Genomic DNA, 26,532 nt, shown 5'->3' with positions numbered 1-26,532 from the left:
TATATCCCTTATATCCTCCATTTATATCCCTTATATTCCTCCATTTATATCCCTTATATTCCTCCATTTATATTCCTTATATCCCTCCATTTATATCCCTTATATTCCTTCATTTATATCCCTTATATTCCTTATATCCCTCCATTTATATTCCTCCATTTATATCCCTTATATATTCCTCCATTTATATCTCATATATATAAGAACATTTTAAAAAAAGAGGCTTTATAATGTACAAAAATACAATCACAGTTCTGATCAATACTTTAATGTAGAAAGCCAAACCCTTTCCCAGTTCAGCAATTCTGCTTTTTTTTTTAGTATATTTATCATCAGCAGTAACCTTGCTTTTTTTATTAGACTTTGTGCCACACACAGCTACAAAGGGTTTACACATGTTCAGTATTGCAACAAAAAGAAAAAAAAAAACAAAACTCCTGACCATTTATTAGAACTCGACATCATAAAAAAAAAAAGACAAACGCATTAAGCAAACCTTATAGGAAGTTAAAGTTGCATTTTTTTTTTCCTTACAGTCAAATATTCTGTCTATCGGAGGCACTAACCAACGTTTTCTACTTTGGACTGCCCATCTCGTTAAGTCAGTTAATTCTGCTTTAAATGCAGATGCAGTTAGGGGTTTTCGGTGAAGCAGTACTAATTAATAGGATTAGCAGTCTCTTAAGTCTACTGACTCGACAGTATGTGGAGTCCGGGATCAACTACTGATCAATCAAACTGGAGTAGAGTACGTTTTTAAAGGTCTCCTTTTTCTTTTATACGTAACCTGTAAGGCTGTAGCCGCTATTCTCTACCTTAGGGTTGGGTCCTCCTTTGTTGGACGTCACTGTCCTGCTCCTCTGGTACTTGCTATAAAAGCCTTGGGTCGGCTCTTTGGGGGGGCAAGAAGCGCACAGGATGGCGCCGCCCACGACGGAAAATATCGAAGACATGATGCCAAGATACAAGGCAGACCCGATCTCGTACCTCTGGGCGTCCGGGAGCAACGGGTTGTAAAAGTCTTGAAGGATGGAGTGCAGGTTCCAGCAGATGGGCACAATACAGATGACCCCGCCTAGGATGAAGAAGACGCCGCCGGTCACCGCCAGTTTATCCTTGCCCGGGCTCCCTTGGTTGAAGATGGTGCACTTCATGCCGAAGACGGTGAAGAGGGCGGAGATGGACGAGACCACGCAAGAGGTTATCATGAGGGCTTGGGCGGCTTGGGTTTCTGGTGGTAGACCCAACATGGAGTTGTAGATGTCGCATTGGGTGATGCCCGTGCTGAAGACGGCGCATTCCATCCACAGTCCTTTATTGAAACCCACGGCCGTCACGATGCTGGCGCCAATGTAGGAGCTGACCTTCCAATCGGGAAGAAGCGTGGCGATGACTGCGCCTATCAAACCCAAAACGGCCATGAAATAGCCCATCATTTGCAAGCCAACGGAAGCCATTTTTTTTTGGCTCTACTTTTCTGGTCCAATTAATTTCCAGCTGCCCAAGTCTGTTTCTGTATTTCAGGGTTCCATAGCTGAGCTGGTGTTTCTAACGAGGCAGAGGCTTTCCCACCAAAGTTAGAAGTCTTTATGCCTGCAAAGTGTTTCTCAAGGAAAAATACGCAACTGGGTTGTGGTTCCAGCTGTTTGGATTGGATGTCATGCTGAGTCCAGTTTATACTGAGATTAATCGTGAAAAGGTAAGAACACAAAAGGGGAAGGGGGAGGATGTGGAAAGCAAAAAGGGGGTTGGCTGAGGGTTAAATATTCACCAATACTGACTGATTCAAAGAATGCCCCTTGACCGCGTTATCTGTGAAACATAAAAAAAAAAAATCATACAGACCCCCCTCCGGGTCCTGTGATCTCCTGCCAGCAGAATTTACCTTCGTTATGCAACCCACTTCCAGTGTGTCGTATTGCCTATACAGTATCTCACTCCAGCTGCCAATGTTCTCAGCACTGCACAGCATTGTATTGCAACATGTACCCATGAGTGCACAAATAAAATAGTGTGAAGTATAATAAACAGGGCTGCTCCTAAAGGTTAAAATCATAGAGCACTAAAAAAAAAAAAAAAAAAGGTGAAGTAGTTCAATGAGCTTGCCCCGTATGTGTGTGTGTGTGTGTGTGTGTGTGTGTGTAGTATAGCCCTACATTTATCTAAAGCATGCCTAAATTCACTTAGGCTGCTTTCACACCTGAGCGTTTTTTCCAGTGTTTTTTCCAAAACCTTAAAAAAAAAAACAAATAGTAATAATAACAATAGAATAATAATAATAATAAATAACTAAGCACCCTAACACAAAATAAGTCAATTATTAAGTCGCCTTACAAGTCGCGGCAATGGGAACCGGCTCTTACTCTAACACGTAATAAATAAATTATTATTATTAATAATATTAATTATTATTATTATTCTATTGTTATAATACTAAATACCTAAACACCCTAAACCTAGCACAAAATAGGAATGTGGTCATAGGGGTATGAATGGGGCCGTAGGGGTAAGAATGTGGCTGTAGGGGGTATGAATAGGGCCATAGGGGGTATGAATGGGGCCGTAGGGGTATGAATGTGGCCTTAGGGGTATGAATGGGGCTGTAGGGGTAACAATGGGGTTGTAGGGGTATGAATGGGGCTATAGGAATATGAATGGGGTGTAGGGGGTAAGAATGTGGTCGTAGGGGTATGAATGGGGCCATAGGAGTATGAATGGGGCTGTAGGGGGTAAGAATGGGGTCGTAGGGGTATGAATGGGGCTGCAGGAATATGAATGGGGCTGTAGGGGTATGAATGGGGCTGTAGGGGTATGAATGGGGCTGTAGGGGTATGAATGGGGCAGTAGGGGTATGAATGTGGCCGCAGGGGTATGAATGGGGCAGTAGGGGTAAGAATGTGGCCGTAGGGGTATGAATGTGGCCATAGGGGTATGAATGGGCCGTAGGGGTAAGAATGTGGCTGTAGGGGGTATGAATAGGCCCATAGGGGGTATGAATGGGGCCGTAGGGGTATGAATGTGGCTGTAGGGGTATGAATGGGGCCGTAGGGGTATGAATGGGCGTAGGGGTAAGAATGTGGCTGTAGGGGGTATGTATAGGGCCATAGGGGGTATGAATGGGGCCGTAGGGGTATGAATGGGCCGTAGGGGTAAGAATGTGGCTGTAGGGAGTATGAATAGGGCCATAGGGGGTAAGAATGGGGTCGTAGGGGTAAGAATGTGGTTGTAGGGGTATGAATGGGGCAGTAGGGGTAAGAATGTTGCTGTAGGGGTATGAATGTGGCCGTAGGGGTATGAATGTGGCCGTAGGGGTATGAATGGGACCGTAGGGGTAAGAATGGGGCTGTAGGGGTATGAATGGGGCCGTAGGGGTATGAATGGGGCCATAGGTATATGAATGTGGCCGTAGGGGTATGAATGGGGCCATAGGGGTATGAATGTGGCCATAGGGGTATGAATGTGGCTGTAGGGGTATGCAGCCGTCTCATCTAAAAATTGGTATGCTGCAATTTAACAAATGTTTGCTTTTGGTTTAAATAATTCTTTAATAAAAAGTTTTTGCTATATCAATAGACTAATAGTGGAAGTGTAACATTGATCTTCAGCTCCATCTAGTGGCCATAATGCAGTATTTCCCAGGTTCATTTGATTCTGTTTGAATGAATAACATTCAATCTGGAGCGAAAATAGTCTAACAACACTCGATTTCCCCCATTCCCACAGGATGAAAGTGCATTTTAATTTTTTTTTATTATTATTTTTTTTAATAATAATAAAAACACAGAGGTTTATAATAATAAATTATATATGTAATAATAAAAAAAAATAATGTTATGAATGTGGCTGTAGGGGGTATGAATGGGGCCGTAGGGGTATGAATGGGGCAGTAGGGGTATGAATGTGGCCGTAGGGGTAATAATGGGGCTGTAGGGGTATGATTGTGGCCGTAGGGGTATGAATGTGGCCGCATGGGGTATGAATGGGACAGTAGGGGTAAGAATGTGGACGTAGGGGTATGAATGGGGCCATAGGGGTATGAATGGGCCATAGGGGTAAGAATGTGGCTGTAGGGGTATGAATGTGGCCATAGGGGTATGAATGGGGCCGTAGGGGTATGAATGGGCCGTAGGGGTAAGAATGTGGCTGTAGGGGGTATGAATAGGGCCATAGGGGGTATGAATGGGGCCGTAGGGGTATGAATGGGCCGTGGGGGTAAGAATGGGGTCGTAGGGGTAAGAATGTGGTCGTAGGGGTATGAATGGGGCCGCAGGGGTATTTATGAGGCCGTAGGGGTATGAATGGGGCCGTAGGGGTATGAATGGGTAATAAAAAGTTTTTGCTATATCAATAGACTGATAGTGGAAGTGTAAAATTGATCTTCATCTCCATCTAGTGGCCATAATGCAGTATTTTCCAGGTTCATTTGATTCTGTTTGAATGAATAACATTCAATCTGGAGCGAAAATAGTCTAACAACACTCGATTTCCCCCATTCCCACAGGATGAAAGTACATTTTATTTTATTTTATTTTTTTTTTTATTTTTTTTTTTAAATAATAATAACAACACATAGGTTTATAATATAATACATTATAATTGTAATAATAAATATATTATAAATATATAATAAATAATAATAATAAATAAAAAAAACACAGTGATTTATAATACACAGGGCTTTAGTAAATCAAATGTCACCCAGTTGGGGTTTACATCTACTTTATTGCATTAGCCCAGCTATAGATTCATATACTGATTGTTTAAGGAGATTTCCATTCCGCTGCATTGTGCTCTAACAGCATTAGTTTCAGTGTAATAACTTGCATTGAAAGGGGATCAGACTGAATAAAATGTAAAATGTGGCAACTTTGTATTTATTTTAATTCCTTGTGGAATTTGGAAACTTTAATCTGTTCCAGTCTTTTACGCCAATCACTTCCACGCTGTGTTTAACCCTCCCGATATTGATTTGTAGCTTGCAGAATATCGCTCCCTACATTTTCTTCATTGTAGAATATTAAAATGTAAAATAAATCATGGAGATCTATATCTGCCATTGATACATTGTTTCAATGTAAGCCCAGTCTTTATATCTGACCTCTTGCCTCCCCTTCAGTCTTGCACAGTTGTAGCGGCTCCTCTCCTGGGCTGAATTTGCTTATTTTGATTTCACCGCACACTGTGAGCTTCTCACAGGAGAACTCCTGTACCATGCCCGCAGCACTGCATCTCCTGAGGAAATGCAGGGGCTGCGGAGAAGTCTCACTTACCTTTCGGTGAGGCGCCTTACATTTACAAATAGCGCCGCCTGGCGCCAGCACGTCACCGCGCATGCGCTGTCTGCCCGGGAATAGCTGAACGTGTACGGGCTTTCCTGAGCAGCGGCGGCACATGCGCACTGCACCAGAGAAAGGTAAGTGAGACCGTCACTCGAGTATAAGCCGATGGGGGGCTTTTTCAGCATAAAAAAAGTGCTGAAAAAGTCGGCTTATACTCGAGTATATACGGTACCTCCTCTTGGAAGTGGTTTTGCACAGAGCAGGCTGGATCTTTCTCTTCTCGGGTCCCTCTTCTGTGCTCCCGGCCCCTCCTTCCTGTTAGATGCCCCCCACAGTAAGCAGCTTGCTATGGGGACACCCAAGCCGAGTAACCGCTCCCTGTCTCCAATCAGACACAGAGCCGTGATCCGGCCTCGCCCCCCTCTCTCTCCAGATCGGCTGAATGTTTTTAATTGACAGCAGCAGGAGCCAATCGCGCCACGCTGCTGTTTTGGCCAATGAAGAAGGGAGTCCCAGGCAGCTTAGACACTCCTGCAACATCGCTGGATAGAGATGGGGCTCAGGTAAGTATTAGGAGGGCTGAGGGGGGCTGCTGCACACAGAAGTTTTTTTTAATCTTAATGCATAGAATGCATTAAGATAGAAAAAAACCTTCTGCCTTTACAATCCCTTTAAGGTCAGGTACTGATGTTGAATAAGAAGACGTGATCCCAAAGGTGTTCAGCAGGATTGAGGTCAGGTACTGAAGTTGTATAAGATCAAAATACTAGTTAGACACTGCCTGTGCCACATCCCTCATGAACTATACAAAATTGTTTCCCCTGAATATTGGGACTTTTTAGGCACTTTTATATTTGATCATACAAATGAAAAAATGTTTATAAAAAATTTAAATATTTTATAAATACATGTTAAAAATTGGTTATTACATATACAAAAAATACATGACAATGTTCAAACGACACAATGTATACATATTACGATGGACTGCCAATGCACCAACTGTGAAGGATGCAATGATGAAGTTGTAACTTCCTCCACCCAACGCGTTTCAGAGAACTAAAACTCTCCTTCATCGGGGGTATGGGAGGTGTCACTTAAAGTCAATCAATGGTATTGCACGTAGGCATTACATGTATCCTCTTAAAAACAAAATCTGAAGCTTCTGCTTGTCCACCCATTTTTGACACCCTATATGAGGCTTTTACTTAGGAAAACAATGGCGGAGAGTTGTAATTTTAGAATTTTAGATTTTTTTGTGGTAAAACAGCCACAAGTGTGGAAAAACAGGTGTCACTGAGACCTGAAAGACTCCATCCGTGAAACTGCAAGACTATGATGAATGTGCTCAGGGTGGATTCAACAACTGGAAACTAGTTGTTATCAGGATGGTGTGTAGTAAGGTGTCATCAGTTGGAAGCACACAGCTGATGTTGGATAAGAAGACCTGATCCCAAAGGTGGGCAGTAGGATTGAGGCCAAGGTTATGTGCAGACCCCTCAAGTTCCTGCACACCAAACTGGTTAACCCATGTCTTTATGGAGCTGGAACAGGGGCACAGTCAAGCGGGAACAATAACAGGTATTCTCCAAACTATTACCACAAGGCTGGAAGAGTACAATAACAGGTTGTAACAATCCTACAGGCTCACCTGAGTCAGAGGACTGCTGGCCGGAGGTAGGAGTGGAGCCCAGTGGCAAGGACCGCAGGCAGGTAGTAGGTGTAGGAAGTCTGGCAGAGGCGTGGTAAGACAATCCAGGTTGGCTACGGTGGTAGCAGTGCTGGATACCGGATGGACACCAGGTAGTACTCTGATGAGGAGCAGGCCCACCGCCCAGTACAGAATTAATTCACCGGGCTATCGGGGCTACGTAAGTAAGTAGTAGGAGGAGAGGGGCCCGGCGGCCGGCAGTACTTTCGTGGGAGGAGGGGCCCGGCGGCGGCGCTGCCTACTTCACTCCTGCACCAGATGCAGGGCAGAGAGACAGCCTCGGTTAGAAGACTCCGCCCCCTCTCTTCAGCCGTGAAAGCATGGATCACCGTATGTTGTAAAAAACAATCCCTCCTGTTCAGCAACACACAGACCATAGCCACTGAACTGGAGAGCATGTAAGATAAGGGTTAGCACGGGGAAGAGCCTGGAGCCGATCTAGATGAGGGGGAGGAGCCTGGCAACGATGGGGGAGGAGCCTAGAGACTAGGTGGAGGAGCCTGGAGCCAGGTAAGGCCAGGGAAAGGAGCTGAGTGAGACAAGGGGGAGGAGCCTGAAGATGAGGGGGAGGAGCCTGGAGCTGAGTGAGACAAGGGAGAGGAGCCTGCAGACGAGTGAGACCAGGAGGAGGGGGGGAGGGGCGCAGTGGCACTGGTACCACCACAGATGAAGATTTCTCCATATCTCTGGGAGGTAGGGCATACAAACTTTTATCTTTATGCTGTCAGAATCTGGCTGTGAATTTCATTGTACCAGCAATTCCTTGTGCTATGCCCTAAGTTTCTGACCACCCCTTGTGCCATGCCCGCAGTCTCTGACCATGCCTTGTGTCATGCCCGCAGTCTGATCGCCCCCTGTGCCATGCCCGCAGTCTCTGACCCCCCTTTGGGCCATGCCCGCAGTCTCTGACCACCCCTTGTGCCATGCCTGTAGTCTCTAACCACCCCTTGTGCCATGCTTGCAGTCTTTTACCACCCCTTGTGCCACCCCTTGTGCCATGCCCGCAGTCTCTGACCACCCCTTCTGCCAATGCCCGTAGTCTCTGACCACCCCTTGTGCCATGCTTGCAGTCTTTTACCACCCCTTGTGCCATGCCCCCAGTCTCTGACCGCCCATTGTGCCATGTATGCAGTCACTGACCATCTCCTGTGCCATGTATGCAGTCTCTGATCTTCTCTTGTTCCATGTATGCATTCCCTGATCTTTTCTTGTGCCATGTATGCAGTCACTGACCATCTTTTGTGCCATGTCCGCAGTCTCTGGTCATCTGTTGTGCCATGTATGCAGTCTCTGATCGCCCCTTGTGCCATGCCCTCAGTCTCTGATCATCTGTTGTGCCATGTATGCAGTCTCTGATCGCCTCTTGTGCCCTGCCCTCAGTCTCTGACAGCCCCTTGTGCCATGCCCGCAGTCTCTGACTGCCCCTTGTGCCATGCCCGCAGTCTCTGACTGCCCCTTGTGCCATGCCCACAGTCTGTGACCGCCTCTTTTGCCATGCCCGCAGTTTCTGACTGCCGCTTTTGACATGTCCGCAGTCTCTGACTGCCCCTTTTGCCATGCCCGCAGTCTCTGACTGCCCCTTTTGCCATGCGCGCAGTCTCTGACCGCCCCTTTTGCCATGCCTGCAGTCTCTGACCGCCCCTTGTACCATGCCTGCCCCTTGTGCCATGTCCGCAGTTTCTGACTACCCACTGTGCCATGCCCTCAGTCTCTGGCTGCCCCTTGTGCTATGCCCGCAGTTTCTGACCATCCCTTGTGCCATGCCCACAGTCTCGGACCGTCCCTTGTGCCATGCTCGCAGTTTCTGACCACCCCTTGTGCCATGCCTGCAGTCTCTGACCACCCCTTGTGCCATGCCCGCAGTTTCTGACAGCTCCTTGTGCCATGCTGCAGTCTCTGACCGTCCCTTGTGTCATGCCAGCAGTCTCTTATCGTTCCTTGTGCCATGTATGCAGTCACTGACCATCTCTTGTGCCATGTGCACAGTCTCTGATCATCTGTTGTGCCATGTATGCAGTCTCTGATCATCTCTTCTGCCATATATGCCGTCTCTGACCATCTCTTTTTGCCATGTATGCAGTCACTGGCCATCTCTTGTGCCATTTATCCAGGCTCTGATTGTCTCTTGTGCCATGTATGCAGTCACTGACCATCTCTTGTGCCTTGTATGCATATTATTACCCTGAACTTCATATAAATAGAGAAATATGTTTTTGTTATACCTAAAACACATTGCTAGTCACACTAGTAACATATGCGATTAACACAATATATAGCCTAAATATTGATATTTGCACTGTTTTGCACTGAAATTAGCCATTTTATGTAATTTTTTGAATTATCTGTTAAAAATGTGGCTCTGTTAGTAAATTTTGGACACCCTCTCAGTAAATTTCACTCAGGGGGTTGGCAACACTGCGCCCCATTATAGTGCCCCCTCCCCCCACTATGTATCCTGAGCACCGCTTGCCCATCGCCAGTGTTTGGGCCTGGCATAGCAGGTGCTGCCAGATAGAGGGGAGGGAGAAGAGCAGACACACGTCCGCCCTCCTCCCCTTCTTTTGGAGGAGGGATGTGGGTGTGGCTGGAGGTGGGACGCGGGTGTGGCTGGAGGTGGGGCAAGGGTGTGGCTGGAGGCGGAACATAGGCAGGGCCTGGAAGGGGGCCCTTGATTTATTTTGCCCGGGGGCCTTGAGGGTTCTCAGTCCGCCCCTGGTTCGGGCAGCAGTAAGCGTGGTCAGACAATCCGGATCGGCAACGGAGGTAGCAGTTCAGTAGGTAGGGACAAAGCAGAAGAGTAGTCGGTAGTCAATTCCTGGTCAGCAGTGGATTTGTGGTAGTAGGCAAGAGCAGCAGGTGAGGAGAAGCTTGATCAAGGCTCAGGAGCTCAATAATCAGCAAGCTGGAGTGCAAGGGGCTGGACTTATATAGGGAAGTACCAGGTGTGGGGAATCAAGGGTGATGAGCAAGACTTGGCAAGACTAGGGTTGAATAATAGGCTTCAGGGAGAAATGTCCAGAGAGAACGGTAGCCTAGTAAGCAGGGCTACCGCCTGGGATGTGACTAGTCACGGGTTCGAATCCTGACACAGGTCTTCTCCAAACTATTACCACAAGGCTGGAAGAGTACAATAACAGGTCTTCTCCGAACTATTACCACAAGGTTGGAAGAGTATAATAACAGGTCTTCTCCAAACTATTACCACAAGGCTGGAAGAGTACAATAACAGGTCTTCTCCAAACTATTACCACAAGGCTAGAAGAGAACAATAAAAGGTCTTCTCCAAACTATTACCACAAGGCTAGAAGAGAACAATAAAAGGTCTTCTCCAAACTATTACCACAAGGCTGGAAGAGTACAATAACAGGTCTTCTCCGAACTATTACCACAAGGCTGGAAGAGTACAATAACAGGTCTTCTCCAAACTATTACCACAAGGCTGGAAGAGAACAATAACAGGTCTTCTCCAAACTATTAAGGCTGGAAGAGAACAATAACAGGTCTTCTCCAAACTATTACCACAAGGCTAGAAGAGAACAATAAAAGGTCTTCTTCAAACTATTACCACAAGGCTGGAAGAGTACAATAACAGGTCTTCTCCAAACTATTACCACAAGGCTGGAAGAGTACAATAACAGGTCTTCTCCAAACTATTACCACAAGGTTGGAAGAGTACAATAACAGGTCTTCTCCAAACTATTACCACAAGGCTGGAAGAGAACAATAACAGGTCTTCTCCAAACTATTACCACAAGGCTAGAAGAGAACAATAAAAGGTCTTCTCCAAACTATTACCACAAGGCTAGAAGAGTACAATAACAGGTCTTCTCCAAACTATTACCACAAGGCTAGAAGAGAACAATAAAAGGTCTTCTTCAAACTATTACCACAAGGCTGGAAGAGTACAATAACAGGTCTTCTCCAAACTATTACCACAAGGCTGGAAGAGTACAATAACAGGTCTTCTCCAAACTATTACCACAAGGTTGGAAGAGTACAATAACAGGTCTTCTCCAAACTATTACCACAAGGTTGTAAGAGTACAATAACAGGTCTTCTCCAAACTATTACCACAAGGCTGGAAGAGAACAATAACAGGTCTTCTCCAAACTATTACCACAAGGCTAGAAGAGAACAATAAAAGGTCTTCTCCAAACTATTACCACAAGGCTAGAAGAGTACAATAACAGGTCTTCTCCAAACTATTACCACAAGGCTAGAAGAGAACAATAAAAGGTCTTCTCCAAACTATTACCACAAGGCTAGAAGAGAACAATAAAAGGTCTTCTCCAAACTATTACCATAAGGCTGGAAGAGTAAAATTGCCTAAAATTGGCAATTGTATGCTGTAGCAGTACGAGGGGCCCTTCACTGGAAACACCCAAACTAAGTCTATTGGAGGGAGGTCCACATACTCTTATATGTAGGTGGTCAGGTGACCAGAAACTTTAATAGAATACAACAAAATGTATATTTTATCCCTGCAGTATTTTATTGAATTTTTATATTAATGACATGCCCCATAGCTACAGAAGTTCTTTGCTCATATGGCTTTTTATTGATTTGCTTTAGTTCTAGTAATAGAAAACATCGGACATCCATGGTCATAACCCATTTCCTCATGGATTTCTTCAATAATTTTCTTCCTTCCACTATAATTATATTTATAGCTATTGCCAGACAAGTTGATCTGAATGTTGACAAAAATGTCAGCGGGCTGTATATTCGAAGAACAATCAATCATGTCGTTAACTGATTAGTCTATTAAATAATAACTAGAAGCATGATAAGAAAAGCGAATGTTCACACAATGTTTCCTAATAACTGTAAATTTATGATTATGGAGGGAGTATGGTCAGATAATGTCATGGTATTTGTTGCCAAGATTACATTGTTCAGATTTGCATGAGACAGTAATAATTATTCAATCAGCTATAACTATGAATAAAATGATTTACCTTTATATCTACCAGAAAGGTGACCTATGATCATTCCAGGATCAGATGTTCGTTGGGAAAGGCCAATATAGGAGCAGAATCTTGTGAGTACTTTATCAAAATACCCACCTATGTGTCCAAGGGACCATCATGTTCATTTATATGTTCAAAGGTCTGTAGACACCTGACCATAATACCGACCATTATGTCCAAAGATAGGTGGACACCTGACCATCATACCCACCTATATGTCTAAAGGTCTGTGGATACCTGTTCATCAGACCCACCTATATGTCCAAAAATAGGTGGACACCTGACCATCATACCCACTTTTCCATCTAAAGCTCTGTGGACACCTGACCATCATAACCACCTATATGTTCAAAGATAGGTGGACACCTGACCATCATACCCACCTTTATGTCTAAAGGTTTGTGGATACCTGATCATCAGACCCACCCATATGTCCAAAGATAGGTGGACACCTGAACATCATACCCACCTTTCCATCTAAAGGTCTGTGGACACCTGACCATCATACCACCTATATGTTCAAAGATAGGTGGACACCTCACCATCATACCCACCTTTCCATCTAAAGGTCTGTGGACACCTGACCATTACATCCATCTATATTTTCAAAGGTCTGTGGAAACCTGATCATCATACCCACCTATATGTTCAAAGGTTTAAAGGTCTGTGGACACCTGACTATTATAATCCACCTATATGTCCAAAGGTAGGTGGACACCTCTTAAGCAAAAGGGCAGGGATTTCCCACAACATCACTGGCTCCTAGGGTCGCTGTGGGTGCTTTATTATTTTCCTTCTTCTCATATTTATAACTATTTTTAGACAAGTTTATCTGAATGTTGACAAAAATCTCAGTGGGCTGTATATTCTAAGAACAATTAATCATGTTGCTAAATGATTAGTCTATTAAATAATAACTAGTAGCACGATAAGAAAAGCGAATGTTCACACGATATTTCCTAATAACTGTACATTTGATTATGGAGGGAGTATGGTCAGATAATGTCATGGTATTTGTTGCCAAGATTACATTGTTCAAACTTGTATGAGACAGCAATAATTATTAAAGCAGCTATAACTATGAATAAAATTATTTTCCTTTTAAGTCTGCCAGGTAGGTGACCTATGATCATTCCAGAATCAGACATTTGTTGGGAAAGTCCAATATAGGAGCAAAGCTTTGGAAACTTGATCATCATATCCACCTATGTGTCTAAAGGTCTGTGACCACCTGACCATCATGCTCACGTATATTTCCAAAAGGTAGGTGATCACCTGACCATCATACCCATATATATGTCCAAAGGTCTGTGGATACCCAATGATCATACCTACCTATAACTCCAGAGGTCTGTGGAAACCTGGCCATCATACCCACCTACATGTCCAAAGGTAAGTGGACACCTCTTGACCTCTTGACACCCCTTGACCTAGTATATGTCCAAAGGTAGGTGGACACCCCTTGACATCAGTCAGTAGTGACCAAAGATCTTTGGAAATCCAGTGATCATACCTAGCTAGGTGTTCAAAGGTCTGCGGACACCTTATCATCACACTTATCAAACACCTATAAGTCCAAACGCCTGTGGACACCTGACCATCATATCCACGTATATGTGTAAAGGACTGTGGACACCCAATGATCATACCTACCTATAACTCCAAAGGTCTGTGGACACCTGGCCATCATACCCACCTACATGTTCAAAGGTAGGTGGACACCTCTTGACCTATGTATATGTCCAAAGGTAGGTGGACACCCCTTGACATTAGTGGTGTCCAAAGGTCTTTGGACATTCAATGATCATACCTACCTTTATGTTTAAAGGTCTGCGGACACCTTATCATCATAACCACCTATAAGTCCAAAGGCCTGTGGACACCTGACCATCATACCCTAATATATATGTCCAAAGGCTTGTGGACACCCAATGATCATACCTACCTATAACTCCAAAGCTCTGTGGACACCTGGCCATCATACCCACCTACATGTTCAAAGGTAGGTGGACACCCCTTGACCTATGTATATGTCTAAACATAGGTGGACAACCCTTGACGTCAGTGGTGTCCAAAGGTCTTTGGACATCCAATGATCATACCTACTTATATATTCACAGGTCTGTGGACACCTTATCATCATAACCACCTATAAGTCCAAAGGTCTGTGGACACCCATTGATCATACCTAACTATCAGAGGCATAACTAGAACCTTCAGCTTCAGGGTGTTGGTGCAAGAAACTGAAGGGCCCCCAAATCCACCCCCTTTCCCCTTTGCCATTAACCAGCAAGACTGTCAGTACATTGTTTACGCTGATAATCAGGGCTCTGATCATCAATGTCGTGATAATCAGTGCAGCCCCATCAGTGCTGCCTATCAGTGCTACCTATCAGTGCTCATGAATTTTGCCTATCAGTGCTCATTAATGCCGCCTATCAGTGCCCATTAGTGTTGCCTATCAGTGCCACCTATTAGTGCTCATAATTGCCGCCTATCTGTGCTCATTAGTGCTGCCTATCAGTGCCACCAATCAGTGCTCATCAATACCGCCTACCAGTGCTGCCTATCAGTGCCCATCAATGCCGCCTATCAGTGCTCATCAATGCCCATCAGTGCTGCCTATCAGTGCTCATCAATGCCGCCTATCAGTGCTCATCAATGCCCATCAGTGCTGCCTATCAGTGCTCATCAATGCTGCCTATCAGTGCCACCTATCCATGCTCATCAGTGCTGCCTATCAATGCTCATCAATGCCACCTATTAGTGCTTATCAATGCCGTCTATCAGTGCTCATCAATGCTGCCTATCAGTGCCACCTATCAGTGCTCATCAATGCCACCTATCAGTGCTCATCAATGCTGCCTATCAATGCTCATTAACGCTGCCTTTCAATGCTTATCAGTGCCGCTTATCAGTGCCACCTATCAGTGCTCATCAATGCTGCTTATCAGTGCTCATCAATGCCGCCTATCAGTGCTCATAAATTCTGCTTATCAATGCTCACTAATGCCACCTATCAGTGCTTGTCAGTGCCACCTATCAGTGCTCATCAATGCCGCCTATCAGTGCTCATCAATATTGTCTATCAGTGCCCATCAGTGTCACTTATCAGTGCTCATCAGTGCTGCCTATCAGTGCCCATCAGCAGTACTCTGAGCTGAGAGTGTCTCATCCATACAGCTCAGACTCAGAGCCTGCACTGACAGTCCCTCCTACCTCGCACGCATAGAAGCCAGTCGATCTGCTCCTTCTCCTCCCGCCCCTCTCCTGTGTGCACAGCAAGAAGTGTGAAGCTAAAGCCTCGTACACACGCAACTAATTTCTGCCGACCGGTCGTCCATCGTTTGTCCAGAGTGGTGTCTGTTGGTTGGAATGTGCTCTAGACTGCACACAAATTTTCCCGCACGACAGAATTCTACTTCAGAAGTGATGTCATGTGTTGGATTGCTTTCTTTGTGTTCTTTCATCTCTGAGCATGCCTAGTCTTGCTCATAAGATTTTTCCCCATCGAAATCTGTACTAATGAGATGAAAATCAAACGTGTTTTGACGGTCGACAAAAATTATATAGCCTGCACACCAGAATTTTTTTCGGCCGAAAAGTCAAAGTCGGTTGTCGGAAGCACCATACTAACAAGCCGAAAATCGGCAGATCGGTCGTCGGACGAAATTTCCCAGCCGAATTTCGACTCATGTGTACGGGGCTTAAGAGATTAAATTTGATCATTCACATTTCCCGCGGTGCACACAGGAGAGGGGGCGGGAGGAGAAGAAGCAGATCAGCTGGCTCCTATCCGTGGAGGTAGGAGGGACTGTCAGTGCAGGCTCTTGGCCAGTGACAGAACGGGGGGCCCCCCACAGTCGCGGAACTCCAGGACCAAATTGCAAGTGCGACTGCAGTGACCCTGGTATTTCCGCCGCTGCTACCTATAACTCCAAAGGTCTGTGGATACCTGGCCATCATACCCACCTACATGTCCAAAGGTAGGTGGACACCCCTTGACCTCTTGACACCCCTTGACCTATGTATATGTCCAAAGGTAGGTGGACATTTCTTGACGTCAGTGGTTTTCAAAGGTCTTTGGACATCCAATGTTCATACCTACCTATATGTTTAAATGTCTGTAGACAGCTTATCATCATAACCACCTATAAGTCCAAAGGTTGTGGACACCTGACCATCATACCCATGTATATGTCCAAAGGACTGTGCACACCTAATGATCATACCCACCTATATGTCCAAAGGTCTGTGGACACCTTATCATCATACCCAGCTATATGGCCAAAGGTCTGTGGACACCTGACCATCATACCCTTATATATGTCCAAAGGACTGTGGACACCCAGTGATCATACCAACCTATATGTCCAAAGGTCTGTGGACGCCTGACCAAGCTACACACCTATATGTCGGAAGGTCTGTGGACACCTGACCATCATACCCATATTTATTCAAAAAACAAAAAATGCTTGCACCTGATGATCTTATACAAATCAGGGGAATTAAAATGACCCCAATCTCTGTTCACCCACATAGACAGGTAGTGAGCCTACTATGGTCCGTTGACAAACATATTAAAGACCAAAAAGGGGGGGGGGAGAAGAGGGACAGTACTCCTCAAAAAGAGTCAACTGGGGTCTCATTACACCCAGGTGTGCCCAGTTGACTCTTTTTGAGGAGTACTGTTCCTCCTCTCCCCCCCCTTTTTTTGATACCCATACGGTATATACTGTATGTCCAAAGGTCTGTGGACACCTAATGATTATACCCAGATATATGTTCGAAGGTCTGTGGACATCTGATCTTCATACCTTCAAAGATAGGTGGACACCTCTTAAGCAAAGAGATAAGGATTTCCCATGACATCATTGGTTGCTAGGGACAAGGTGGTTGCTAGCACCTGCGGCTTCCTCAGGAACCAAGGACAGCGGGAAGCTGTAGAACAGTAGAAATACAGCCTTGAAGTCCATCCACAGGCCAGTGCTGGAGAGAAAGAGCGACAACGTTCACCAAGCTTTGCAGTAACACGTGTGTTATCGGAATGTTATCACAACACACCACCATTGAAAAGTGCGTTGCGGCCCTTAGTCAAAAATTGCAAAATTTTAACAAAATCTTCCACTTTTTGCTAAAATTTCAGGGAAATAAAAAAATTAAATTTCACTAAACCCGAGTTCTAGTAGGTCTACCACACTGTTACGTGGATATAAGCTTCATTCTTAGGAGGGTACGTTTTGGGCTGTTGCTTGATTGTTCAAGGAGATCATCACAGAAATGAGGTCATTTTGTAAACTTCACAACTATTTTTTCTCTTGCACATCAGTAACATATATATATATATATATATATATATATGAAGGAACCTTCATCTGTGGAATAGAATATGGGTTTAGAGAGAGAAATATTAATGAATGTAACTATATTAATGGGACATTTTGTGAGAAGCTTCCATATTAGAGAGTAAAAGGGATTAAACATTCCTCTGGCATGGATCTCAAATAAGTGTTCTTTTTTTATTCAAGATTAAGGATTAGGACATTCCTCTGGCACAGAACTCAAGTATGCCAGCTTTATTCAAGGTGAGACGAACCTTAGAAATAAAAGTATAGATTTAACCAAATATTGTTCTCACCCCCATGGCACGACTTTGTTGCACCCTTTCATCCCGGAATTGTCCGCAATTCCACAGTTGTACCCTGCGATCTGAGCTTGGGCACTTGGTGGAGGCTCTCTTTGCTTGGGCACTTGGTGGACCTAGTGTCATATATTTTTTCATGTTAAATTTGAAAAATGTAATTGAAAGACACAATGGGGTTGATTTTCGAAAACTGGAAAGGGCAAAATTTGGTGCAGCTGTGCATGTTAGCCAATCGGCTTCTAACTTCAGCTTGTTAAATTAGGCTTTGACAATAAAACCTGGAAGCTTTGAAACACCTTTGGGATGAATTGGAGCGGAGACTGCGAGCCAGGCCTTCTCGTCCAACATCAGCGCCTGACCTCACAAAGAAGAATGGTCAAATATTCCCATAGACACACTTCTAAACCTTGGCACCTTTCGGGGGGGAGCGGGTACCTGTTTTTGACAGGTACCCTGTCCCCACTTCTGTCGGACCTCGCCGTGGCGAGGTATGTGATAAGTTCGGCCCCCCTCTTCCTCCTTCCTCTGCTTCTAGGCCAGTAAGAGAGCGCAGCGCGCTTCACGCATGTGCAGTAGGGACCCAGCAAGGCTTCACTGCCGGGTTCCCTCACCGCCAATGGCGAGGACAGCATCCGACAGCCGATGGAAACATCGGCTGGGGTGCCAACATCGCTGTTAAAGGACGGTGGGATGGGAGACCCCGGTGAATCACGGAAGGCGGTGGGAGGGGGGGGGACGTCCCCTCCCGCTCCTTGTAATGATAGCCAAGTGACTTCTCAGCCACATCGGTTGTCATTACAAGAAATCGACCGTCGGCTATGGACGCCGGTACCGGGGTGATGACTCTAGCTGCAGGCATCACTCCGGTACAGTACTTTCCAAAGTATCGGTAATATCGGTAACTTCTGGGGCTGATTCCAATATATCGGAGAAAGTGCATAACGGCCCTCGATATATCGGCTTTCGGTCGATCTCTACTCTGTATGTCATACACTCCTCAACCCTGCAGTCTATACACAGTGCAACCCTGAACACTGCAATCTGTATGTAGCACACTCTTGAACTAGGGTTGCCACCTCATCCTTTAAACCAGGACACATATTAATTATTCAGGTTCTGTGGCTGATTAAGGGGGTAATTAAACTCAGTGCCTTAAGTGCATTATATCAGCCTCAGAACCTGTGTAATTAATATGTGTCCTGGATTAAAGGGATGAGGTGGCAACCCTATCTTGAACTCTACACTCTGTACATTACGTAATCCTAGATAGATAGTCTTACAGATACAAACAGCCCTTTGAGGACTACCCTAATGCTGATGTGGCCCTCAATACAATTTAGTTTGACACCCCTGGCCTACTTTTAGTAGGTGTAAAACATACCGGTAAAGAAACAAAAGGTTATAATTCTACTTACCCTCCATCATCTGCATCATTGAGCGAGACGTCACCGTCCGCACCGGAACACAGGGCACACAAAACCTCCAGTTACAGATGCTCGGTATTCCCCGGGACCTCGTTGGAAGGAGTGTGACATCATCCTCACCTAGACACCGTATGCAGAAGACAGGGGTGAGACACATAACTTTTTACTTTACAAATCTATTTTACCCCATCAAGGGGAAGGGTCCTAGACAGTGTAAATGGGACTTGCATTTTATTGCAAGGTCCCCTTTAATACTTTAGAATATTTAATTGCTTAACCTCACTGACTTAACCGCTTTACGCCCGCCCGCCGCAGTTATACGGCGGCAGGAAGCCGCTCCTGGGCAAATCGCTGTAGCTGTACGTCGCTCGCTTTCAGGAGGCTAGAGGGGCTAGCGCGCGCCGCCGGCGGTGCGCTCCCGCCCCTGCTCATCAGGGGGGAAGCCAATGCAGCTGGCGGGCGGCTCCACTTGCCACCTGACACCCACGATCGTTCCCCACTGAGAGAGAAGGACGGTCGGCTGTTGTAAACACAGCTGACGTTCTTCTCCCTGGAATGATCACAGAGCACATGTGATCCTTCTATATAGGATCACATGTCTCTATGGTCATTTCAGGAGCCACGCCCCCCACAGTTACAATCACTCCCCTAGGTACACATTTAACCCCTTGATCACCCATAATTTTAACCCCTTCCCTGCCAGTGTCATTAGTACAGTGACAGTGCATATTTTTAGCACTGATTACTGTAGTAATGTCACTGGTCCCCCCAAAAGTGTCATAAATGTCAGTTAGGGGTCCGATCTATCCACCGCAATGTCACAGTCCCGCTAAAAATCGCAGATCGCCGCCATTACTAGTAAAGAAAAAAAACCAATAAAAATTACATAAATCTTTGCCGTAGTTAGTAGATGCGATAACTTTTGTGCAAACCAATCAAAATACGCTTATTATTTTGCGCAAAAATTTATAGCAGAAAACAAATTGGCCTAAAAATGTTAAAAAATTTAGATTTTTTTAATTTTTTTTGGGGGACTGTTATATAGCAGAATGTGAAAAATATATATATATTTTTTTTTTTAAATTGTCGCTCTTTTTTTGTTTATAGCGCAAAAGATAAAAATCGCACAGGGGATCAAATACCACCAAAAGAAAGCTCTATTTATGGGAAAAAAAGGACATCAATTTTATTTGGGTACAGCGTCACACGACCGCGCAATTGTCTGTTAAAATAACGCAGTGCCCAATAGCAAAATATGGCCTGGTCATTAAGGGGGCAAATCCTTCCGGTCCAGGACTAAGGATTTTAACAAACTTTGCTGCAGATTCCTAACTTTTGTTATTCTGAGGAATTTATTGTTTGTTCCTCTGTGCTGAGTGGGTCTAATGGGAGTGGTTTCATAATTATCTATCAGCTGTGGCAGCTGCAGGGCTCTAATGAGGAAATCTGCTGGGCCTGAATCACTTTAGACGTGTTCCTATTGGGAGAATCTCACCAAAAATGAAATTTTTGTTGCAGGGGATGCCAGAAATCTGACTTGTATCTTAGTGCAGACTTCTGGGAAAATTGGTGAGCCAATCACACAAGCAGGAAATGATGTTTCTGGGGGTGTGGTCAGTATACATTCTGTGTACAGAACAGCTCCAGGCGGCCATATTGCATTGCATTTGCAGAAAATTACAACAGCTGCAGATTGAAAAGGAAAGGTAATTTTTAATAACATTCAATTACAATATGATTTGTGTCACAATTGTATACGCTATATTGTTTTTTTCTTTATTTGCTATTGTTTTTCCCTCACGAAAGTGGAGTTACCCTTCCACTGAAACTGGATATCTCTAACTTTTTTTATGACGCTTGTTATTCCTATGAACAGTTTATAAGATCAGACACCTCGGTTACCTCTGTTGCCCAGAATATTGGCAGTTTTATTGTGTTTTTAACTTATGACTGTGTTGTAATAAAATTTGATCCTTTTGCTATCGTCAAATGGAAGTAATTAAGCAATTAGGCACATTTCTGATATGGATGTGTGTATAAATGTATAGACGTGCAAAGAAAATACTGGGGAGAATGCAAAGTCTGCACATATACAGTGCCTTGAAAAAGTATTCACACCCCTTGACATTTTCCACATTTTGTCAACCAAAAACGTAAAATGTATTTTATTAGGATTTTATGTGGTAGACCGATACAAAGTGGCAAATAATTGTGAAGTGGAAGAAAAATGATAAATTGTTTTCAAAATGTATTACAAATAAAGCTGTGAAAAGTGTGGGTTGCATTTGTATTCACCCCCCTTTACTCTGATACCCCTAAGTAAAATCTAGTGGAACCAATTGCCTTCAGAAGTCACCTAATTAGGAAATAGAGTCCACCTGTGTGTAATTTAATATCAGTATAAATACAGCTGTTCTGTGAAGCCCTCAGAGGTTTAGTAGAGAACCTTAGTGAACAAACAGCATTATGAAGGCCAAGGAACACACAGGAATAAAGTTGTGGAGAAGTTTAAAGCAGGGTTAGGTTATAAAAAAAAATATCCCAAGCTTTGAACATCTCATGGAGCACTGTACAATCCATCACCTGAAAATGGGAAGAGTATGGCACAACTTCAAACCTACCAAGACATGGCCGTCCACCTAAACTGACCGGCCGGGCAAGGAGAGCATTCATCAGAGAAGAAGCCAAGAGGCCCATGGTAACTCTGGAGGAGCTGCAGAGATCCACAGCTCAGGTGAGAGAATCTGGCCACAGGACAACTATTAGTCGTGCTTTCCACATATCTGCTCTTTATGGAAGAGTAACAAGAAGAATGCTATTGGTGAAAAAAAGCCATAAGAAGTCCCGTTTGCAGTTTGCGAGAAGCCATGTGGGGTACACATGTGCTCTGGTCAGATGAGACCAAAATTGAACATTTTAGCCTAAAAGCAAAATGCTATGTGTGGCAGAAAACTAACACTGCACATCACCCTGAACACACCATCCCTACCGTGAAACATGGTGGTGGCAGCATTATGTTGTGGGGATGCTTTTCTTCAGCAGGGACAGGAAAGCTGGTCAGAGTTGATGGGAAGATGGATGGAGCCAAATACAGGGCAATCATAGAAGAAAACCTGTTAGAGTCTGCAAAAGACTTGAGACTGGGACGGAGGTTCACCTTCCAGTAGGACAATGACCTAAAACATACAGCCAGAGCTACAATGGAATGGTTTACATCAAAGCATATTCATGTGTTAGAATCGCTCAGTCACAGTCCAGACCTAAATCCAATTGAGAATCTGTGGCAAGACTTGAAAATTGCTGTTCACAGACACTCTCCATGCAATCTGACAGAGCTATTTTGCAAAGAAGAATGGGCAAAAATGTCTCTCTCTCTAGATGTGCAAAGCTGGTAGAGACATCCCCAAAAAGACTTGCAGCTGTAATTGTAAGGAAAGGCGGTTCTACAAAGTATTGACTCGGGGGTGAGTACAAATGCAGCCACACTTTTCACATATTTATTTGTAAAACTTTTTTAGAAAAACATTTATAATTTTCCTTCCAGTTCGCAATTATGTGCCACTTTGTGTCGGTTTATCACATAAAATCCAAATAAAATACATTTATGTTTTTGGTTATAACATGACAAAATGTGGAAAATGTCAAGGGGTATAAATACCTTTATCAAGGCTGCTGAACTCGAGCTGAAACAAAAGGGCTCAGTACCAAATATGCAAGTCCAGCACAAGACACTCAAGTCTGGCACCATATACACTATCTAAAATACGAATTGAAAGGGATGAGTACCAATTACGTAAAGCCAGTGCCAGGCAATCAAGTCCAGCACCAAATACTCAAGCCTTATAAAGCATTAAAAGGGCCCGGTACCAAATATGCAAGCCCAGCACCAGATACTCAAGTGCAACACCAAATACGCAAGCTAAAACAAGCATTAAAAGGGCCCAACACCAAACACGCAAGTCCAGCACCAGACACACTTAAGTGCAGCACCAAACACTCAAGCTCAAACAAGAATTAAAAGGGCCCAATACCAAATACGCAAGCCCAGCACCAGACACTTCTTAAGTTCAACACCAAATACGTAAGTCCAGCAACAGCCACTCAAGTGCAGCACTAAATACTCAAGCTAAAACGAGCAGTAAAAGAGCCCAGTACCAAATACGCAAGCCCAGCACCAGACAATTAAGTCCAGCACCAAATACTTAAGCTAAAATAAGCTTTAAAAGGGCCCAGAACCAATTACACAAGCCCAGAACCAGATATTCATGTCCAACACCAAATACTCAACCTAAAACAGCAGTAAAAGAGCCCAAAACCAAATAAGCAAGCCCAGCACCAGACAATTAAGTCCTGCACCAAAATAAGTTTTAAAAGGGCCCAGTACCAAATATGCAAGCCCAGCACCAGACACTCATTTCCAACACCAAATATGTAAGCCCAGCAACAGACACTCATTTCCAACACCAAATATGTAAGCCCAGCAACAGACACTCAAGTCCAGCACCAAAAACTCAAACTAAAACAAGCATTAAAAGGGCCCACTACCAACTATGCAAGCCCAGCACCAGACACACTTAAGTGCAAAAACTTAAAAGCTAAAACAAGAGTTAAAAGGGCCCAGTATCAAATACATAAGCTCAGCGCCAGACAATAAAGTCCAGCACCAAATACTCAAGCTAAAACAAGCATTAAATGAGCCCAGTACCAAAAATGCAAGCCCAGCGCCAGACACTCAAGTTCAACACCAAATACGTAAGTCCAGCAACAGCCACTCAAGTGCAGCACCTAAAACTCAAGCTAAAACGAGCAGTAAAAGAGCCCAGTACCAAATATGCAAGCCCAAAACCAGACAATTAAGTCCAGCACCAAATACTTAAGCTAAAATAAGCTTTTAAAAGGGCCCAGTACAAATTACACAAGACCAGCACCAGATATTCAAGTCCAACACCAAATACTCAAGCTAAAACAACAGTAAAAGAGCCCAAAACCAAATATGCAAGCCCAGCACCAGACACATAAGTCCAACACCAAATACTCAAGCTAAAATATGAATTAAAATGGCCCAGTACCAAATTCATAAGCCCAGCGCCAGACACTCAAGTCCAGCACCAAATACTCAAGCTAAGACAAGAGTTAAAAGGGCCCAACACCAAATAGGCAAGTCCAACACCAGACACTCAAGTCCAACACCAAATACTCAAACTAAAACAAGTGTTAAAATAGCCCAGTACCTAATACTGATGACTGTGGCATCTGAAAAAAAGAGGATCTCAGCAGGCCTAGTGCGCATCACCGGGGGCCTGCTGCCTGAACCCCAAGAAATAGGTGGTAGAACGGGAACCGGACTCTGGCATCTGAAAGCAGCAGGACATCTCTCAGCAGGACAACGCTGGATTTGCCAGACAGGTAAGTATGTGAATTGTGGACAACCCTGCATAACAGGTAAGGCAGGATTTAAAAAAAAAAGGATGGGTGAAGGTGGAGTGAAGTTCCCCTTTAAGGACAGTCCATAAGAGTCTTAAGTTCAGCCTCACCGTTACCATCAAATCTTCTGAGTCAATGAAGTAATGAAGATATAGGACCAGCTGAACAGCGAGGGACTAGCTTTTTCAAAAGCAGAGCTCAAATGATGCCCTAACTACATATTTCCCATTGGGGATAACTTCTAAACTTCTTACAGATATAAAAAAAAAAAATGCAGCTATTGTTTGTTAAGAAATAAATATAAATTACATTAAACTAGTATAAATACCTGAAGTTGACGAGAGTTGATCCTGTTGTAATACCCTGTACTGGGAGACGGGGGGCAGTGTTTGGGCCAATCAGCTGTCCAGCATTCATACAAGCTGAGAAAAGGAGAGGTAAGAGAGATGACCTCATAAGTTTCCTGCTGCTCTGTTGTCCAGTCACAGGCTGGGGACAGGGAGGTGACCTATCTATGTTGCTTAAATCTCAACAGAGGAAAAGTCAGGTCACCATGACCATGCTGTGTGGTAGAGCTATGTCAATTTAAAAAATGGATGAACAGGAATACAAACTCCATAGGAATCTCCCATGAACGTATTTCGAGCTGTTTGCATGGAGCTCAGCTTTACTTCTTAGGAAATGTAGAATTATAATCTTAATTGTTCTTCCGTTTGCCTATTTTTTCTTTAGTTATGGCTTGTCAAGTATTAGTTTGGTCAAGCTTCATTTGTAATCGACGATGACAAATAAAATAAAATTTTCCTTCTTTGGAATGTTAATGGCTTCAATAATCCTATTAAGAGGGGAACATGTTTTATCCCATATTGAGTCATTAAAGACCAGTATTGCTTTACTACAACAGACTCACTTAGATAATTTACAGGCTCGGGGTTAGGTTTTTCGTGGGTCAAACTTTGATTACACTTCCTGGTCCAAAAATATAGGTGGAATTTTTTTGTTAATTAATAATTCTCTTACATTTCAACCTATAGATGTATGTCAAAGAATAGAGATGCACTATATGGCCAAAATTATGAGGACCCTCCTCCAAATTATTGGTCTGCACAAAGCCCCAACATCAACTCTACTGAAGAGTTTTGACATGGTTTAACCAGTTTGATATGGAAGAACTCAAGTGTTCTGCACAGAGCCGTGATCTAAACCCTACTGAACATCTTTGGGATGAAATGGAAAGCTGATTCCAAGCCAGGTCTTCTCGTTCAACATCAGTATCAGTACCTTACCGAACAAATGTTCTTTTTGCTATTCAGAAAATTCCAACAGACACACTCCAAAATCTATATGTCATCCAATTAGAGTTTACACCTACTTTAATGAACCTGGGAGAAATGTGGCAGGTGGGGCGTCACATTTACACTGGTATCTCTATGAAGGGGTCATACCTACACCAGGGTTTCCATGATGAGGTCAAAGCTAAACTGGGGTCTCCATGATGGGGTCACACACATAAACTGGGACCTCTATACTTAGGGTCACACCTATACTGTGTCTCTCTGTGATGGGGTCATACATACACCAAGGTCTCCATTATGGGGTCACAGCTACACTGGGGTCTCCATGATGGGTTCACACCTACACTGGGATCTCTATGAAGGGGTCATACCTACACCAGGGTTTCCATGATGGGGTCAAAGCTAAACTGGGGTCTCCATGATGGGGTCACACACATACACTGGGACCTCTATACTTAGGGTCACACCTATACTGTGTCTCTCTATGATGGGGGTCATACATACACCAAGGTCTCCATTATGGGGTCACAGCTACACTGGGGTCTCCATGATGGGTTCACACCTACACTGGGATCTCTAGAATTGGTATCACACGTACATTGGGTCTCCTTATGATGGGGTCATACCTACACCAAAGTCTCCATGATGGGGTTACAGCTACACTGCGGTCTCTATACTTAGGGTCACACCCATACTGTGTCTCTCTATGATGGGGTCATACGTACACCAAGAAGATAGTGACTATCTTACACCTGAAGAAAGAGCACACATGCTCAGTTAGAGCT

General features: G+C 44.2%; 1 protein-coding gene across 1 annotated transcript; it reads right to left on the bottom strand.

Annotated features, from left to right (window-relative positions):
- Positions 1-454: 454 nt before the first annotated feature.
- On the bottom strand, positions 455-1,691 carry CLDN2 (claudin 2). Its single transcript, XM_082264660.1, has one exon. It carries the CDS (start codon positions 1,455-1,457, stop codon positions 777-779), a length of 681 nt encoding a protein of 226 aa, XP_082120786.1. The 5' UTR covers positions 1,458-1,691; the 3' UTR covers positions 455-776.
- Between the last annotated feature and the right edge of the window lie 24,841 nt (positions 1,692-26,532).

Source organism: Pelophylax lessonae (genome assembly GCF_965119305.1).
Source record: "Pelophylax lessonae genome assembly, chromosome: 7".
Classification (NCBI taxonomy): domain Eukaryota; kingdom Metazoa; phylum Chordata; class Amphibia; order Anura; family Ranidae; genus Pelophylax; species Pelophylax lessonae.
Note: the sequence above shows the minus strand (reverse complement) of the source record. Positions and strands in the feature narration are given on the sequence as shown.